Genomic DNA, 18898 nt, shown 5'->3' on the forward strand with positions numbered 1-18898 from the left:
AATCTGAGCAGCACCCCAAGCAATCACATGCATCCAATTGCATCTCCATCCCCCAGTATTTCGACACAACATTCCCCTTGTGCGACGGTGCCGACGCGTGCAGAACTGCCCGGCAGCTTTTCTGCTGTCACAGGGGGCAGAGAAATGCTGACAGGCCTGGGTTTGATCTGGAGGAGGACTGTGGATGGGAAGGTACACTCCCATTTGTTCAGAAAACCACCCTTCCAAGCTGGCTTTGATCTGCACAATCAAGATGCTTCCTAAGATATTTTCCATTTTAGTATCAACATCAGTGTGGAATAACCCTTCAGATGGACAAATGATTCTGCTAAAAGCAATTTGTGACTTCAGAATAGGGACACAAGGGAGACTAACACGTCCCTCTGCCAACCAACCACAAGGGAACTTCTCCACTTCTTCTCAGAGTGAAAGAAATTACGTTAAGCCAATGTGTGCTCAGAGCAACCAGTAAACTACGTTGTTGGGTTTTATTTTGAGGATGCATTCAGCCGTGCTAGGTACTTGCTTGCACTACACTGACAGGTGATAAAACTAACCACTAGCAGCCACAAACTTGGCTTTTAAAAATGTGTGTCCACCTAGCTCAAAGATTCTCCATAACTCAGACCACTCAACTACCAGCCTTTCCCCCAAACGTGAAAATTAGCAATAGATTTTTTTGGAAAGGAGGATATCAATCAAAAAGAAAAGGCATCTTGCTTCAACAACTCACCTGAGAATCGATTTTAATTAGTGCAATGTCAGCTTTTTCATCAACATCTTTGATCTTGGCTTCATACGTCTCGCCGTTCTTCAGCTCCACCTTCACCCGGTTTTTGTTGGTGACCACGTGGGCGTTGGTCACGATCAGTCCATCCTCTGAGACAATGAACCCCGACCCACTGGCAACAGGGATCTCCCTCTTCGAGTAAGGCAGTCTAAAAGACATGGGAAATCAACATTTATTGCTCCAAGAAGTTGAAAGATCAACAAATCACCCCACACACCACACAGCCAAGAAAAGAGCTTGGTGGGTTTTAAAGCTTTAGCGTTTCTGCTGTTAATTACTATCATTAACATGATAATGCATTAGTTTAATGATTTTTTTTTTTTTTTCCAGAACTCCAATTCTGAACCATGACAGATTATTTATCATCTCAGAAACATCTCTGCTATGACACAGCATCCATCAACATTTCTGGCACGCTGGCAGCTGTTCCCAAGCATAGAAAAATCAAAACTGGGCGACTTGTTTACTTGCGAAACAATTCAATGTGAACCACAGCAGGAGCTATCTTCTCCACCACATCTGCAATAAAGTTGTATTTGTGCCTCAGGCTGTTAGGATGTTCTTGGCCTGAAATAGAAACAGAAAACATGTCGTGAGTTCTTCAAGTGACAGGAGAAGGGCCATTGCAAAACACCTGAATTAAAAAAAAAGCTCCGAGTGAATATCTTTCCCCTCCTTAAAAACCATCTGCAGCACAACCCCTGCTCCCAGATTTCCCTTCTGGCTCTTTCCATCACACTTTACCACTGGGACAAAAGGATCTGTGGAACCTTCTCGTTTCAAGCACACATAATTGGGCCAGAGGGCAGCAGACAAGGCACTGGAGGACCACGGGGTTTGGTCTGTGACTGCCCTGCTCCGCTCTTCCGTTTATGGAAGGCATCTTGCATTCAGATGCCTCCATTACTGCTCTCACCTCTTTTCTTTTCTGGATGGTCTATTTAGCTTGTGTGGTCTTCTAAGATGAAACAAATGGGCTCTGTTCTTCTGCCAAAATACGCCTGCTTAGTGATTTTTGAAGTCTCATGCTGCTGCATTTGGAAAATGCTGAGGACAACAAGGTCCTCACCCCAGCTCAAGCCCACAGCAGCTGCTGTGAAAGCTGAATGGGGGTACCAGGTTTGTGCTGCCCCTCCTACCAGTGTCCCCACACTGACTGAGCCACCAGCCTCTGCTTGACACCTCCATGTGGATGCATGTCACGCATGCTCTACACAGCCACACTCAAGGCATCCTTTCACTGCAACCACCTGTGGTCCCTCAGATCCAGAGAGGTGTGGATCCCATGTAGGGTGAGACACCAAACCACCCTCAGGACTATAAAACAGATAGGCCCATAAAAACAATGGGACCACAAAGCTCTGCATTCCTGGGCAGTGCTGTAACACAAAAGCTCATGGTCACTGAGTATTCAAGAGAGGTCAGTGGGATTTTCAAAAGCTACTGGATACCAGAATCCATTTGTGGCCAACAGAAAACCTGTCTGCACCATCAGACATCTAAAAATCTCTGGGAAAAAAACCCTCACAATTCGGACACAGCTTCTCCTATTTATGTAGCTCAGGGGCAAAACTTTTTTAAACGGGGAGCAAGGAAGCAACTGGAACACCCCAAAGAGTTATGCTGTTATTTCCCTAGAGGCAAGAGACACCCGTTGTTTTAATGAGTCCTCCCATTTTATCTGGTGGATCCATCTCGAGTTACAAAGGCACAAGCTGAATCTGCAATTGACTTTCAGATGGCTATTAATGTGCTGTGCTTCTCCCAGCCATCTTTGCCATTTGGCTTCTAAATCTGTCCAGGGATTAAAGCAGTAAGCAGCTCTGAGTGTCTCTGATGGCGTAACAGGATGATTTCTTGGCACAGTTGTAAGAAGGAGACACAGGACTATCCTATAAAAATCATCCCCAATGCCAGAATGACCTTCATTATCTGAAAACCAGGCTGGATATCTATGCAAATTTTACTGGAGGCAAAAAGTCCACGGCAGGAGATTCAGTCAGAGGAATGATTTAGGAACAAAACATTGCTGCTTTTAATACTACCCAGATACTGGTTTGACTCAGGGGTCAACAAGAAGTTTTAGGTGACTTACCAACGCCAACAAGCATGCACTACCCTTATGAGAGGGGTGGATGCTCAACCTAAACACTCTCTGATCACTCAAGAACACTTTTTTCCCCCCATTTATACCCTGTGAAGCATCTCAAGGGCTTTTAAATGCAATCACTCCTGAACAGCAGCCACAGCAGCAAGCACTTAATCCACTGTGCAGTTTCAGATCCCAGCTGGGAGATGTTAATCTGCTTTATGAAGCAGGAGCCCTGATCAGCAAACTCGTGTCATCACCAACCATTTTCCTCAAAAGTATTCTGTGCTTCCTCTGAGCTACACAAGTCCTTGGACTTTCACGCCAGAAAGTCACAAGGGGTGGTGGATTGACAAACACCAATTTACCAAAGGATTTATGTCTCTCTATCAGAAATATTCCGGATCCAATGAACCATGTAATCGCTATAAAGCTGATGACTAGAACAGGAATGTTTTGGAAAACTGGCAAGAGAATGAGAATTGCAGTTGAGAAGTATTCACTAGCATTAAAAAGGAGCTGTGACAGATTATCAGACAGGATTAGCACGATGTTGGGATGAAATGCCACAGGGCATGAAAAGCATCCATCAATATGCTTTCTGATCCCAGCTTATAAAATGATTTCATCTCCTTTACAACGCTCTAGACACCCAGAGGTCACATCCTGCCCTTGAGAAAGGGAGCTCCCAGGGCTGAACTACACAGGGAACACACAGCTTTTTTATGCCTCCAAGCTTTTTTTTTGCACTGAGCTACTCAAGAAGAGGAAGGATGCCTAAACTGTACATGGTGAGACTGCTAATCCTTCGCCTCAGAGAGCTGCCTTCCCTTCCAGCCGGAGGCTCAGAATGCCAAGATTTCAGGAGGGACAGTCTTTTGTGGATAATCCACCTCCTTGCGCAGTCTCAAACTGAGCTGCGTAGTTAAAAGGTCAAAATTTCATACTCTGGAGAAAAAAAAAAAAAAAAAAAGAAGTTAGATAATACATACTGATTCATGGCATACTGACCTAAAAAGCTCACAAGAGCTCGCCACGCCTGCCTATTGCTTATGTATTAGGAATTCTTGCATTGTGTAACTGAGTTTTGCAACAGCTCTTGAACAACTGCCCGTTTAAATGGAAAACACACCTTTTGAAAGCAAATAAACAAGAGTCAAAGGACCATTCAGAAGAATTCACTGATGAAGGCTAACCAAAAAAATCCCTAGCAACTGGTCTTTACCATCACGTGATGACATAAAATCTGAAGGACGCAGTAAAAGTATCAATATGTTGAAAATTTCTTCTGTCACTGAGGAAAAGTACCTCAGGGGGAAATATCAAGAGCAAACTGGACATGTGGACCTGCATACCCTTTGCCCATTACGTACATACTTAACGGTCACCATAGCTAATTGCTCTCTGGGATTACTGAGCAAGGCAGGTGGCAGGTGAGAGTGCACTTGTCTTTCCTATAAGCAACCACCATCATGTGAAATTTTATCTTGAGATTTGAATCACCAGTAGGCACAGGCTACTTACTACCTGGAAGCCTAAGTCGCCATAAAAATGGCAGTACAAGTCTAAAATCAGCAGGTGCTCGTGCCTGAACCACCACAGGGTGGTTTCCAGCCATCACCAGCCACCGTAGAAGACAGCAGTGAAAATCAGAACTTCTGCAGGAGATATTTTCCTCTTCTAACACACACAGTTTTCTAGCTGTATTTACAGCTAAGGCTTTTAGTAGGAAAAAAATCCCCACAAATAAAAAAAAGATCTAAGACTAGAAAGGGTAACATGCAACATCCTTCAAGCTTTCAGGTTTAAAGAGCTCAAGACTTCAGAGGTTTTTAAATTGTGGTTGACAGTAAGCAAAAAAATATAGCTATAAGTTTTGATTGAGGAGATGATTTTGACTACTTAACCCCACTGCCTGTGTATTCTGATACATACATGCAACCACAATGTCCATCCTGATTTACAGGTATCCCCACAGCAGGTGGATTGCTCTTTAATTCCATACTTAAACTTGTTCCCAAAACACAGATTTCTCAGTTAAAAATTTCTTTTTATGTATAAACAGGGTTGAATCCATGTGAACAAAGTTTCCCCATTTTTCTGTCCTTTCTTCTTATTTTACATTTTTAACCCACACCATGAAGAATGTTGTTCTTAGTTGAGTCTCTTCATTGTTTGTTTTGTTTGCTTTGTTTGTTTTGTTTGGGGTTGAGGTTTTTTGTTGGTTTTGTTTGTTTTTTAGCCAATGAGAGGTGGGCTTAAATAAAGCTCTAGCTCCCCAATACCTTCAGGCTTTGATGTTCAGATCTTTGCAGCCTGTTCCTCTTCCTATTTATATGCTGTGATTATTTGTGTTCTGTAATGTTGTTCTTGAACTGTTGCTCAATGCCCTAAATGCCCACAAGGATGGTTAAGAAACTTGTACTAATGATATTATTATGAAGACGAGTGTAGTGAATTCAGGTAATCATCCAAAATTGACTTGAAAAACCATAAATAGGTTAGAGCATGAAAAATTCCCAAGGTGACCAATTCTTCAAAGACTTCAAAGGTGTGCTGGCTGTTGGCCCTCAAATGAAAAAAGTGTCTGCCAACTGACATTAACAGGGCTAATATCAGCAAACAAACTGCCTGGAGGCAAGACAGAATACCAAGCCCTGGAAAAAAAAGCACATTTGGCTGTAAACAACTCAAATATTGTGGTTTCATAAAGATGAGCCAAAAAGCGTGTTAAGATCCAGGCTCTGATTAGGTCATTACTTGAGGTGGCATTGCTGCTTTCATGCTTACAAGTCATCCAGGCTGGTTTTGGTCATATTTTGAGCTAAGGATGCTTTGGAGATGGAAATCTCTTAAAAGTAACCTCTCCTCTTGAGTTGTGAAAACTGCATCTGCTGTCCTGGGAGGTCTTCTCTCAGCTCCTCACACAAAGTTTTAGGAACATCTCTGACAAAAATAGGTCTTTTTTTTCCCCATCCAGTTTTTCATGTGTTTTCTCTTTCAAAAAAAGGGGGTTCTGCTCTCCTCCACCAGGACCAGCTCAGAATTATCTCACTCAAAGGGATGTTTTTATCTTAGATATAGGGAGGGGGGGAAAAAAAGCACACCCAGCAAGTCTCTCCCTCCCACCCTCACTTGGTGTGACCACATCAGATACCCTCATGTCCTAGGTCAGGAACCTCAGAACCTTCCTATTCAGTCTGGAACTGAGCTTTCAGTTTCTTTAACAACTGCAAGAAAATTTCCTTCCCTTTAAGATTAAAGAGGAATATACAAACGACTTCACATGACACAGAAATCACCCACGACAGCTGCAACTATCAGTAATTGTTTAACTGTCAGGGAGGATGCTCATATGCAGATTGCAGGGAGGGTGGAGCACCATCTCCAGGTTCATCATGAAAGAGGCTTCATATAGGATAAGTGGAACACTTCTGTCCTTGCAGGGGAACCAAATACAAATACCCTTTGGGTTTGCTTCCTGCTTGCACCTGGGCAGTGGCATGCTTAGCCAGGAGGGCTGATTCACCCCCATGCTGACCATCAGCCCCAGTGTTACAACCTCAACTGGTGGGGTCTGTGGTCTGCTAACATCAATCTGGTACCAGAGGAAGAACATGGGACATAGATCTAGGGATCTGTGGTTAATTTATCTCTCCCCATTAATTCCAAAATGATCATGAGCGATTCTATGAAATATTTTCCCAGTAGAGTATGAGCAGATTAACCACAACCTGCTGAAGTTTATGGGCTAACTACCTGTATTAAGCTATCTAGGCTGCTGAAAACAGATGACTACTTCCCCCTGCACTAGCTGCTTGCTTAATGTTATCTTCAGATCCACAATCCCAGGTGCATACGTACATTGGGGTCTGAAAAAAAAACAGCTTGGGTTTGGGTTTCTCCACAGAACAAAGTTGAAAGGGCTTAAGCACTCAAGGAACCTCTGGGCTGGCAGAACTGGTGACTCCTAACACAAACCACAAGACCATAAAGTTTTACTTGGAGGACTTCCACCCTCCCAAATACAAGTCCAAGTGCTGGTGTTTGCACAAACTCCCATTCATGTCATATAGGAAGACATGAAAACCTCTGATGCTACTATGGAAACAAGAACTCCAGCAAATGTCCTTAGCTCAGGCTGAACACGGTGCTATCAGCAAGCCCTGCTGGAGAGACACAAGGAAAAAGGCAAGTATGGGAATCTGCTGCCACCCTTTTTTTAAAGAAAAATTACATAAACCTGCAAGCCTAAATAGTCCACTTCCGATTCAAGGATACATTGTGTAATACACCAGAAAAAAAAAAAAGGATATTATGCAATGAAAACACCAAGAAAGTAAGAAACAACATTCTAGGTATCGCAGGCAATTTGCTCAAGAACAGCTTGCAGATCAAGGGAGGGAATTTTGAGAGGTCTGAACCACAGCACCTTGCTAATAAATCTACTATTACATCCGTTATTTTTTTACCCCTGTGTAATCCAAGGAGAACCTAAAGACACTGAACAGATTTCTGGAAATAAAATCTGCCTGTGACATCCCTAAAAGCAAAAACATTTTCATAGAGCTAAATAACGGGAGAGATTTCAAGCATTTCACTCCAACAAACAGTAAACTGCACAAATCTGGTGTTCACTCAAAATCTTCCCTGCAGCAAGAACTGCTGCAAGATTGAAGTGAGGATTTCAGGAAAAAAAAGCTTTTTTGCCTGAATGTGAAAGGGAAACTTAGATGATCCATTCTTGGAAACTTTTAAGGAGGATTCTGCCAGATGCACCAAGAGAGCTTGCAAGTAACAGGCTTTGAAATTTGTATTTTCCCTGTTAATCCAAAAGCTTGAAGCCATTAATTTCAATCACTTATTTTAAACAAACAAGCAAACAAACAAACAAACAAACAAAAAGCTGCCAAGCTAAACAAGACAGGGAATGTATGCAAAGTTTGTGGAACAAAACAGCTCTCAAAATAACGATTACACGGTTTTCAGAGCAGCGTGTGGCTGCTCGTGTATCATAGCCCGTTGGAGCACAAAGAGGAAGGTGAATAAATGGCACGTTTTACTTGATGTTCTCAAGAAGTAAAGCTGACTTTACTGACTTTCAGGGAAAAGAGTGTGAAAGAGTGGTCAAACCCCAGCAAGAAGACGGGTGCTGCCTGTGCAGAGCCTGCTGCAACACCTGGACAGCTCAGTCTCCAGGTCCATCCCTTTCTCAACTACTGGCCACAAATTGATGCCTACTCACCCTGATCAGAGTTTAAGAGGGTAAGTCATTGAAAATGACAGTATGGGAATATGTAAAAGCAGATACTGGTAACACATGAGTGACCAGGCTACATGAAGACAACAACACGCACAGAGCTCTTCTGCATTTATAGAAGAAGCTGTGGCTGCCCCATCCCTGGAAGTGTTCAAGGCCAGGCCGGATGGGGCTTGGAGCAACCTTGTCTGGTGGGAGGTGTCCTTGCCCATGGCAGTGAGGTTGGGACTAGATGATCTTTAAGGTCCCTTCCAACCCAAACTATTCTGTCATTCTAAGAAAACAACATCAAAAAACGTATTTGAAGACAATCACATTGCAAAGCACAGTCTTCAGAGATCTTTGGTCCTGCCTCTTTGCTAATATGAAACAAAGCTCTTTGCCATCTAGTCCCAATGTAATTCAAGATTTTCTTGTGACTGCAAACAGTCAATGGTCAATGTCCTTGGGCAAGGTGCTTCAAGCTTTCTTGTAGCAGGTTCCCATATAACTTTGGATTTAAACTTAGATTTGTAGCTGAACGGGAACTCTTCCCACCATCTGTCTACAAGGCAGAGTAAGTAACAAATGAATTGGATACAAACTAGATATATAGATATATTCTGTTGCAACTCCACTACTGAATTGCTAGATAGATGCCAAGAAGCTGGAAGGCTATGCAGGAAGAAGAGCACCTAAGATGTGTGTTTCTTGGTCCAAGCTGTGTTACTCCGTGTCTACATAACTTGTGAAAAGTAATTTGAACCACTAGAACCATCAGTGTCTTCAATTTATCTTTAAAATCGGCATAAGCCCTGTTTTATCTCACAGGAATAGTGTGGGGCTTCAGCAACCCTTGCAGAACCTCACAGGGAGAAAATACGTATACAAACACTCTCAGAAACGCCAGGAATTTTTGTCTAGGAACCAAGTGCACTGGCTGTCCCTGCAAATAAAAAATAAGGTCTCACAGTTACAGCGGTCGCGAGCAGAAGCAATAGACTTGCAAGCTGATGAGGCTCAAAAGCAATTTGGCATCATTCAGGACTCCAGAGCAGAGCAACAGCCCCATCTCACACAACAGGAAACTGCGATTTCTTCTGTAAACAGCAGCGGTGAGGTGGGAGGAAACCCAAGTGCTGCACAAACAACCAGGCTGGAGCCCTGGGCCGGCGGGAAGCAGCCCTGCCAGCAGGAACAGGCTGTTCCCAGAGCAGCATTGCCATATTCATACAATGCCCAGCCCGGGCTCATCGCAGGAGGTGACAAATTGATTGCAAAGCAACAGCCTGGGGACAAGGACAGAAGGCTGCGGGTGGCAGTGGCAGCAGTGTCCAGCACTGAGGGGCAGGCTGGGCTGTCTGGGGGTGAGGAGGGAAGGCAGGGTGCAGGCAGGTGCTCAGGCATACACAAAGTAGAAAGGTGGAAGAGCAATTCAGGGCAATGCAAGAATGCTGAGCTGGAAAACAGCGTTACCAGGACAGTCCTGTCTGAACTGGAAACGTTAAGAAACGTAAGTCAGGTAGTTCTGGAAGAGAGTCTGCCTGCTTTCCTGCACACAGATGAAAAGAATATTTTTAGTCAACAGGTTAAAGCAGACGTGGTGTTCTCTGCTCTGCAGAGGGCTGAAAATACAACAGATGAGTCAGGAACAATTTCTCCTCTGCTTTTTTCAGCCCTGCTCAGTTTACATCCCTTCCAACGTGGGTCGTCACCCTGCCCTGCCTCCCAGCTCCCGTGTTGTGGAGAACCAGCAAAACACCACCAAATTGCATATCAAGTAACAAAAACGTGGTAATCCCTATATCCTACGTGTAACCAACAGCTGTCTGAGCTTGAAAATTCCTCTTATTATAAAACAATTGAGCTCTCATTTTAAGTAAGTGAGAAACTTTCATCTTTAGCTCATTGCATCTTTACAATAAATCCCTGCCCAAGAGACTTCGCTTCAACTTCCAGAAGCCCTGGTATGAAGACACAAGGGAATAAAAACAAGTTCATGATTTCATGCTTTTGAAATATTTTTTTCTCTGATGAGAAACTTTAAAAAAGCCTCTTAAGATGCAAGCCTAAAAGAAAAAGCCTCCTAAGATGCTGCTTCCCTGCAGCTGGAGAAGGCATGGATTTCACCACTTGGCTGTGGCAGGACTTAGTGAGATGGAGATACACAGAAGGATCAAATCTACAGAAAAGCCCTCAAAACAGTAATAAAAACCACTCCCTTCCTACTCCAGGGCTTCGTAATTGTACAATGAACCCAAAAACCACAGTATCTCCTACACATTGAACAAATCCCTCAACCTCTGTCAGTATTTTCTACATGTGTCTTAACAATCACCCTAAGAGTGTCCAGATTTGTTTAAAAGTGGACATCAGAAGTCTGTGACTGTTTGGGCAATGAGACTGGATTAACACAGATGGTACTTCTGCCATCCTATTTTGAGACCTGCAGAAAGGAGGAGGTGGCACTGCCACTGGTGAGCCAGCCACTGCCACACAGCACCCTGCTCCACAACATGCAAAGTTTCTCCTTAAAGGTTACAAGAAGAGGAGGTTTCTATTTCATTCTCTCAAATATATTTATATATATTTTTAGGATAGAGTTCTAATTATTACCCTGGCTGCTACTCTCTTAATTAGCCACTTACATACTGTTGTTTTAAGTTGTTGGTTTTTTTTAATCTACACATCTACCCTGCTTTATTTTATGGATCATCTGAAAAGTTTCCTTATTTTTATTTAGATGTGGTTCTCTTGTCCACTTTTACCATCTGAATGTGAAAGAAAGCAAGGGTAAGCCGAGCTTTCCCTTGATAGAGATCTACCTACAGATCTCTGATACAGAATGACCAGATATACCAAACAGTGCATTTGTTGTCCTGGAAAAAGGAATCATCCCCTTGCCACCACAAATCTATGAGATTCCTGGAGGGCTGTGCTTATTTTGGGGATGGGATGGTGGGATATGACAGAGGCGTTTGGGTTTGTCAGCGTTATTAGTGCTCGTGCTTGGTCCACCCACTTCTTCCTTTCTCCAAAATCACTTTCTGCAAATGCAGATTGACAGTTCATCAATGCTGTTTGCAGAGCAAAGCCAAAATTGCAGCCTGCAAGTTTAAGCAATAAAGTAATGGAAAAGCAAAGTAGTGGAAAAGGGAACAGCGATGCTGGCAAAGGCAGAAAAGAATGAGCAGGGACTCCTAAAAGCTCCATTTGCTCTCAGCTCTGCTACTGGTTTACTGGCTGACCTTGAGCAAAGCTCTTTATCTTCCCCTGCCCTAGATTCACTATCTGTAAAATGGAGTAATGACATGGGCCTCTGGAAAAATACTGTAAGCTTCTCCTAATGCTCTCCTATATAAACTATTTAAAATTGAAGTCTATTGGTTAGCTTTCTGCATGGTTACTGGGCTTCATATGCATTATTCTATTTGTTAGTTATTTGGCTGGAAATAGATGTTCCCAAAAATCCAAGCTGCCATCAGAACCACAGAGTGGGTTGTTGTTTGTTTGATGAGCTCCATCTCATCAATATTTCTAGTAACAAGCCTGTGAAACTGGATGCAGGAACTATTCACTGCACTGTCTCTCCCACCTTACCAGAAAGGCAGCTTCACAACAGCAGGGAAATTGAAAGACTGAGAAAGCCTGGCAGAATTTGATGGATACAATGATGGATTTGGAATGGATACATGCTTTGGTTAACACAGACAGCTCTAACAGGTGCCAGGACACAGCACAGCCCCAGCACTCGTGCCATTGACACACCACTGCTCACACAGATAGGACCAGCTGCCAGCCCCCTGCAGTTAGTGTGCAATAAAGGCACTGATCTACTTGCACGTATGTATTTTTTCTCAGTGTGTCTGCAGATGTACACACACATCTTTGTCTCCAGAAACAAGCTCCTGGTAGAGCACTCACAAGGAATTGCACACCCCAGCTGGCTTGCGGCCTCGTGCCTCTACTTATCAGTGCACCAGGGCCTCTGTTATTAACCCAGAAATTCAGGAGCTACCCTCTCTGGCTGCCTAATTCATCTCCAGTCAGTAAAAGGTGGTAGCCAAGGCCTTCTCAACTCACTAAACTTTAAAATAAAATCACTAGTTGCCTGTGTTGTGTCTTACAACTTTAAGATATTACAAGTCTCCCATTGCCTACAGATGAGATCAACATCTTCAGTTAATATAAGATCAGTGCATTATTTTATAGCCCTTCAATACAGGGGAGTTGAGACTTCTTTTCTCATCATATTCTTCTCTTTGAGGCAGGAAAAGCAATCTGGGAATCACAATGACCTGTATCCAGAAGGGAAAAAAAAAAAAAGTCCTCCTTTTTTCCTAGATCTTGAACACAGCCTTCAAAATAATGCTAGAAATCCACTTGGGCCCAGTTACAAACACTGTGGGACTCACTGCCAAGTCCAGCCAGGGATCCTAGAGGCCCCAGCAGTTATGGGAGGGAGGAATGACTTTATTTACAACAAAAGTGAAGTTCCACAGTACCCCAGTTTCTATTTCTAACGTTGCCTTCTTGCACTCCAAGGACACGTAAATTCACATTTGAAAAATATTTTCCAGCTTCTCTTATTTCTTGGATGGCAGGTTCTTGCCTTTAACTGCTCAGGATATGCTGCCTCCATCACATCCAAGCTCTCCTCACTAAGACTCCTGCTGCTTACTCATAGCTTTAAGTATTCCTGTCCAGTCCACAGGTACCTTTCCATTTCAAAGCACAGAAGATGACAGGATTGAACCTTTGCCTGTTCCAAATCTGTATTTACCCACTTGACTGTTTGAAGTCTAGAGACTAGAGAATTATTGCCTGCTTCCCGGGAAGGAAATCTAGATGTGGAGAGGGGAAAAGGTGAGCTTCTTTAGACAAACCACTTCTTACAGTTCCCTCCTCTCAGAGCCGAATACTTGGCTTTGGAAAAGCTTTTTAATCCCACACTTGGGAATTGGTTCTCTTCTGGAAATATGCTGCTATTTATTTCCATTGCCTTCAGCTGCCTCTTCCCTCCCTCCCCTTCTCCTGCTGCTGCAGAAGAGACCAAGACAAGTCAGAAGATAATGACTTTCAGACCACCCAGACACAGCAACTGAGGGAGATGAAGGCAGCTAAGAAAAAAAACCAAAATAAATTAGCAGCACTGAAGTGCTTAAATTGAGGATCCACTTCCTTAACACCCCATCCTCTCAGGTCATTTTTAATAGACTCCACACGTGCCAAGTTCCCAGCACCTCTTCAGCAGGCTAACCAAGATGTCCCTGTAATATCTTCTGGGAAACAGCTGAAAGCCAAGTTTGTAACAATAATATCAACTTTCCCTTGATAAACATCTGGCTTAGCTTCCTGACCTTTCCAGGTTTCTCATCTGAGTGTCTCTCCCTGCCCTGATTCTTCATTCCTGCATGGCTTGGCACTGCCAGCCCATTCTATAGGCAAAGGAATTCAGGCAGGTCCACCTACTGCTCTTTCCCATCCCCTGCTGCATGGGTCTCATCCTTACACTGCTTTTAAGGACTCAGAATTACTGACAGATGGTTTATTGACCACAGAGGTCCTTTTCTTCTGCCAGATAATTACACAGAGTCACTTGGATGCAGTTTCTCCTGGTGCATTTCAAATACAAAGTCAGCCACTTTGCAAAAAAACTCAGTTTTGAGCAATGGATTTTTTTTCTTTCCTCCCTGGAACTATGAAATGATAACGTGATGAAGAGAAACAGCAAAGCCTGTATGTACTACTGATACACACCTTTTCAGCACTGAGAAGCTCACCTCCACCTTCTCCCAATGCAAGCAGCAATGACCTGCTTAATCTAAACCAGAGGAGCTCGCATCAAGCTCCAGACACCATGGTGAGAGCACGCTTGTGACAGAGAAGCATGAACCCCTGTGAGAGATTCTAGTGTGCTGAGAGCTGCTTAGGTGCCTGGGATACCACACGAGACATAGTAAAGCTAATAAAAATACCAAAACCTAAAAATCTGGCTCAGAAAGGGGCAGAAGAAAGTTAGGAACTGACAGCATCGACAGGGAACTTTCTTCTTATTACTCTGGACAAAGTTGAAAAGACAAATAAAGGCTAACTTGCATTTTAACAGTGTAAAGAGCACAACGTGGAGAGATGGCCCCACTGTCCTAAAACCCCTGCCAGGTTTGCTGGGAGAAGAGAGGAAGGGAAAGAAGACTGGCTTAAGTTATGCGTCAAACATCCTGAGCCTTCTTCCCTTGGTCGGCAGGAGGGATTTTAAGAGCACCAAGAACATACTTGCAGAAGAAAATGAAAACCTCCTCCCAGCACGTTGAGCCTCCCCACACTGCATACTGAGGTCTCACTGCACTGACCTCACTCCTGGGTGTGGGATGGTCTTTACACAGTCGTGGTTTCTGCTCAGAAGACATTTGCCCTCTTTCTGTGTCTTGGTGTTTCCCTCAGTACCAGCCCACACCGCGCTGCACCAGCACGTGCTTTGGAGCCCAGAATGCCAACACTGCTCATGCCCTTCAGGGAAAGTGAAGAGCTTTTTGGTGGAAGCTGCAGCTCAGCAGAGCTGCCCAGGTTGGTGCAAAAGTGTCATCATCCTGCCCTGCTGACTTTACCAGGGGTGAGCCCAGCCCTGCTCCCAGCCCCGGCACTTGTGGCTTTCTCCTCTCCCCTCACTGCTCCTGGGGTTTCTCCAGATAGAGCCCATCTTCCCCTTGCTGTGTACCCATGCCTGGCTCTGCTTTTTAAGACTCACCATTTCCTCACAGAGACTCCCTTTTTCAATAGGAAATATCCACCTTACCCACACAGACCCAGAACAACCTTCCCTGCATCCTCTCATCAACACACCCAATAAGTGATGGAGGGCAAAAGCAGCACCAGGAGTGGACTGTACAAGATGAAAACAAAACAAAACAAAAAACCCCAAATATATTTTATGCAATATACACAATATTAAATTCAACCAGCCACTAACGTGATGTGAAACTTAAACCCAACAAAAATAGAGTCCTTTCCCAACACTTCAACATCCCCATTCCCTTATTTCCACTTCATTCATCGAATTATGTACATACTTTACTACGAAAGCATAAAAATATTTTACCAAATACAAGTCCATCTTCAGGTGGCAAAAGCACTCCCAAAAATGAACATAAACCAAAATTTAAAATGAACAACTCTAAGGAGTCACACGTTGAACACAGGCTTTTCCAACCAGCAGTTCAGTCGGCCTCCAGGGAACAGCACTTTCCAGCCTACTTTCCATTTCTTTATAGTTTAGGTTCTTTACATATGAAAAAAAGCTTTGCTGGCAGCAATGTTTGCTTTGGACTAGGGATAAACACGTGGTTCTAGCTTCTCTAGCACCTTCCTTTTGTCCCTAGTGATACAGAGAATAAGCATCACTCCAAACAAGAGATGCAACAGGGCAAAATGATTGTCTGGACGTGCCCAGGGTGTATCTACTACTGTGCAGTTTTCCTGTGCAAGGTCTATATGCAGCCTATGCATTTTCTGTGCAACCCACCACAGGCACGTATTACTCTCCAGCTCCAACACGGCCCCAATTCTGCAAACGTTCAGCAGGAAAAAACTGAGAAAACAATATTGGTTTCATGAAACAGGAATAAAAATTCCAAGGCATTATGTTGTACTGGAGACCAGGAAACTGTAGCGTGAAAGCTTTAATTGTCTCCAACAGCCAGTAAATGCCAGCAGTGTTCCACAGAGCACAACACAGCATTGAGACTGGAGGGGAAAAATCAGTGGAACAAAAAAATCGATTGTATTGATCCCAAAACTGTAAGACTGATCTGTAGTGCAGGCTCAGTATTTTGCTTCAGCTGGACACACAGTCAGGCTGTTTGTAACTGTACATGACTGTTCTGCTGCTGGAGAGATGAGGGACAAACCCGGAAAACAATTGGTTTTTAAAGAAAGAAGTGCCAGAAGAATCAATCCTCAGTGAAACGGCACTGCCTTACTAAAGGGTGAACAAAGGCTTAATTCATGCTAATTTCTATATATTGCCCACTTCAGAAATAAAGGCTTAATTCGTGCTATTTTTTACCTAGTGCCCCCTAAACGTGCCAGGGTGTCGGAAGGAATATGCAGCCTCAGTGAAGATTCACTCCAGCCGGCACCAGGGCTTGCACCTGGCAAAGTGCATTCCCTGTTCCTCCCCCAGCACGGTTTTGCCTTGCCGTGTGTCTCATCCTGCTCTCATCAGACCTACGGGACTGAACACCTCACTGGAACGTCCATCCCAACAACTCCCTCCACAGAGCCACCGTTTCATAACCCAGCAAAGTCTCTCTATACGGTTTACAAACAATTAGCGTCCATCCCGCCGCTGGGAGAACTCCAGCCACATCCGACCCAACTACAACAACAACGTAACAAAACCGCCCAGAAAGAATAAAATCCCTGGGAAAAACACTAGTGGGTAGGTCGTTACTTCTCGATGGCCACTTCCAGCCTCCGAAAAAGCCCCCTGAAGTCACCTGAAGGCGCCGTTCAGCCACAAGCATCCCTTTCTCTAGCAAAACCCGTTGTTAATGACCAGAGCGCACCAGCTGCCGGCTCTGCCCACCCGCACACGCCGCCTTCATTCGCTGCCACCAGGTTTTAGCAGCTCCTGCATTCCTGGCTTTATTCCCCGGGGCATTTCTTCGGGACAAAGCGCGCCTGGCCGGGAACGCACTCAAGTCTTTCTGCAAACTTTGGTGAAGCTGGACTCGGGCACCTCACCCGCTCCCGGCTGCTGGAGATTTGCAACTATTGGTTGGTGGGTTTTTTTTCCCCCCATATTTGAGCCCGGCATCACCTCTCCGGGGGGAGGGAGGAGATGTTTTCAGTTGGATATAGGGTGGTTTTTTTTTCCCCCCCCTGACGCTTGGCAGGCGAAGACAAGCGCTTGCATTCTTGCTCCAGTTTCTCACTGAACTTGGAATGCCAGGCTTGAGCCAAGACCAACCCTTTTTCCTTTGGTCCTCTCCTCGTGATGCCCGCTTCCAGCCGGGATACCCTTCCTACTGCTCGCCCTGGAGCTGCGCGGGCCCCTCCCCAGAAGCGGCTTCACCGATGAAACTCCTCATCCCCCCCCTCCCCGGCACAGGAGCGCGGGGAGGGGGAAAAGGGACAAAGATCTTTATCTCCCGGCTCCGCAGCGCCCACGGGGATGCTCCCAGCCCGCTTCTCCCCGCAACCCCGCTCGGTGCCCTTACCCTGCCCGCAGGCTCCGCGCTGGATGGCGATGATGGGCGGCTGTCGGAGCCGCTCGGCCCGCCGGCTGGCAGCCCGCAGCTGGCAGGGGCTGCCGTAGGTGACAGCATCGCTGCCGCAGACGGGCTCGCTGCTGGAGCAGACGCAGCGACCGGCGACCGCTCGCTTCCGAACCGTGCCCGAAGCCGGGACGCCGGCCCCGGGAGGCACCAGGCACTGCAGCCCTTCACCGCAAGGCGGGCCGCCTCCGGGGCCCCCGCAAGCCTCGCCCTCCTCCGCCCCGCACACCCGGCAGCAACCGCAGGCGTCCGAGACGGGCCCGCCGGGGCAGGAGGGAGGGAGAGGAGGGCAACGCGAGCGGTCGCAGCGCTCCGGGCAGGCGGGCTGCGGGAGGGCGAGGGCGGCGGGGAGCAGGGCGGGCAGCAGGGCGGGCAGCAGCAGGATCCAGCCCCGCAGCGGCATGGCGGCGGCGGCGGCCCGGGCTGCGGGAGCCGGGCGGCTTAAAGCGGCGGGGCGGGGGGCGGGGAGGGGCGGGGAGGGGCGGGGGGAGCGGCCCCTGCCCTCCCCCCCCCCGGGGTGTGGGGGGGTAAAACATCCCCTCCCGGGGGGGGTGGAAAATATCCCACCCCAGGCGGTCGCAGGATCGCCAAGGCCGGAAAAGACCTTTCGGAGCATCGAGTCCAGCCCATGACCCAACACCAGCGCATCAGCCAGACCAAGTGCCACATCCAGCCTTTCCCTGAGCGCATCCAGGGATGGTGCCTCCACCGCTTCCCTGGGAAGTCCATTCCAATGTCTAATCCCCCTCTCCACAAGGAAGCACTTCCTAATATCCAACCTAAACCTCCCCTGGAACAGCTGGAGGCCGTGCCCTCTTGTCTTGTTGCTCGTTGCCTGGAAAAAGAGCCCCTCCCTGACTATAACACCCCGTCCCAGCGCTCCCCCCGGGCCGTGACATTCCCTCCCCGCCTCCTTCGGGACAAACTGCGCTCGTCCATCACCGCCCGGAGTTGATAAGCTTGGACTGCGAAGGCGCGGCCGCGATGCAGCCGCAAAAACCCGATATGGGGAGTGAAAAGCAGGGAGGAAAGGCTGGTAACGGGCTCCTGCCCGCCGGGGCTTGGAGGGTGGAGTTGAGCACTCCTCCCCGCTTAAGGAATTACGGGAAAGGCAATCTAAAGTAATGGTCGATATCATTCCCATCTGATAAGAAGATGGGTGGAAGAGGCGACGCGGAGGGCAGGGCCACCAGCCGGTCCCCTGGGAGAAAGAAACCATGCATGCAAGCGTCAGGTATCCCTGGCATCCCCCCCGTGCGGGACCTGTGGCATGCCCGGTTCGGGAAGGATGCGGAAGGCGATGGCCTCTGGTCCCCAAAGGCAGCAGGAGCCGGAGAGAGCTGCTCCAGGGGTGCTGCTGCTCCCCAGCTCGCTTCCCCCGAGATTCTCGGAGCCTCGGGGCGAGGTGCGTTCTAGCAATTAGCAGAAGGTTAATCAACCAGAAAAAAAGTAGTCTTCCATCATGCAACAAACCAGAACCGATGGGCAGAGGCCTCTCACAC

The 18898-nt window shown here is 46.4% G+C and overlaps 1 protein-coding gene across 1 annotated transcript in view; it reads right to left on the reverse strand.

The window, feature by feature from the left end:
- HTRA1 (HtrA serine peptidase 1) overlaps nt 1-17825 on the reverse strand; it is a 34141-nt gene extending 16316 nt beyond the window's left edge. The window contains exons 1-3 of the mRNA XM_051618724.1: nt 17340-17825; nt 1258-1357; nt 734-938 (exon numbers count right to left, since the gene is read on the reverse strand). Coding sequence (XP_051474684.1) covers nt 734-938; nt 1258-1357; nt 17340-17799 — 765 coding nt within the window. The 5' untranslated portion in view covers nt 17800-17825. The remainder of the gene's footprint in view (nt 1-733; nt 939-1257; nt 1358-17339) is intronic.
- Nucleotides 17826-18898: the final 1073 nt, after the last annotated feature.

Source organism: Apus apus, chromosome 4 (assembly GCF_020740795.1).
Source record: "Apus apus isolate bApuApu2 chromosome 4, bApuApu2.pri.cur, whole genome shotgun sequence".
Lineage (NCBI taxonomy): Eukaryota > Metazoa > Chordata > Aves > Apodiformes > Apodidae > Apus > Apus apus.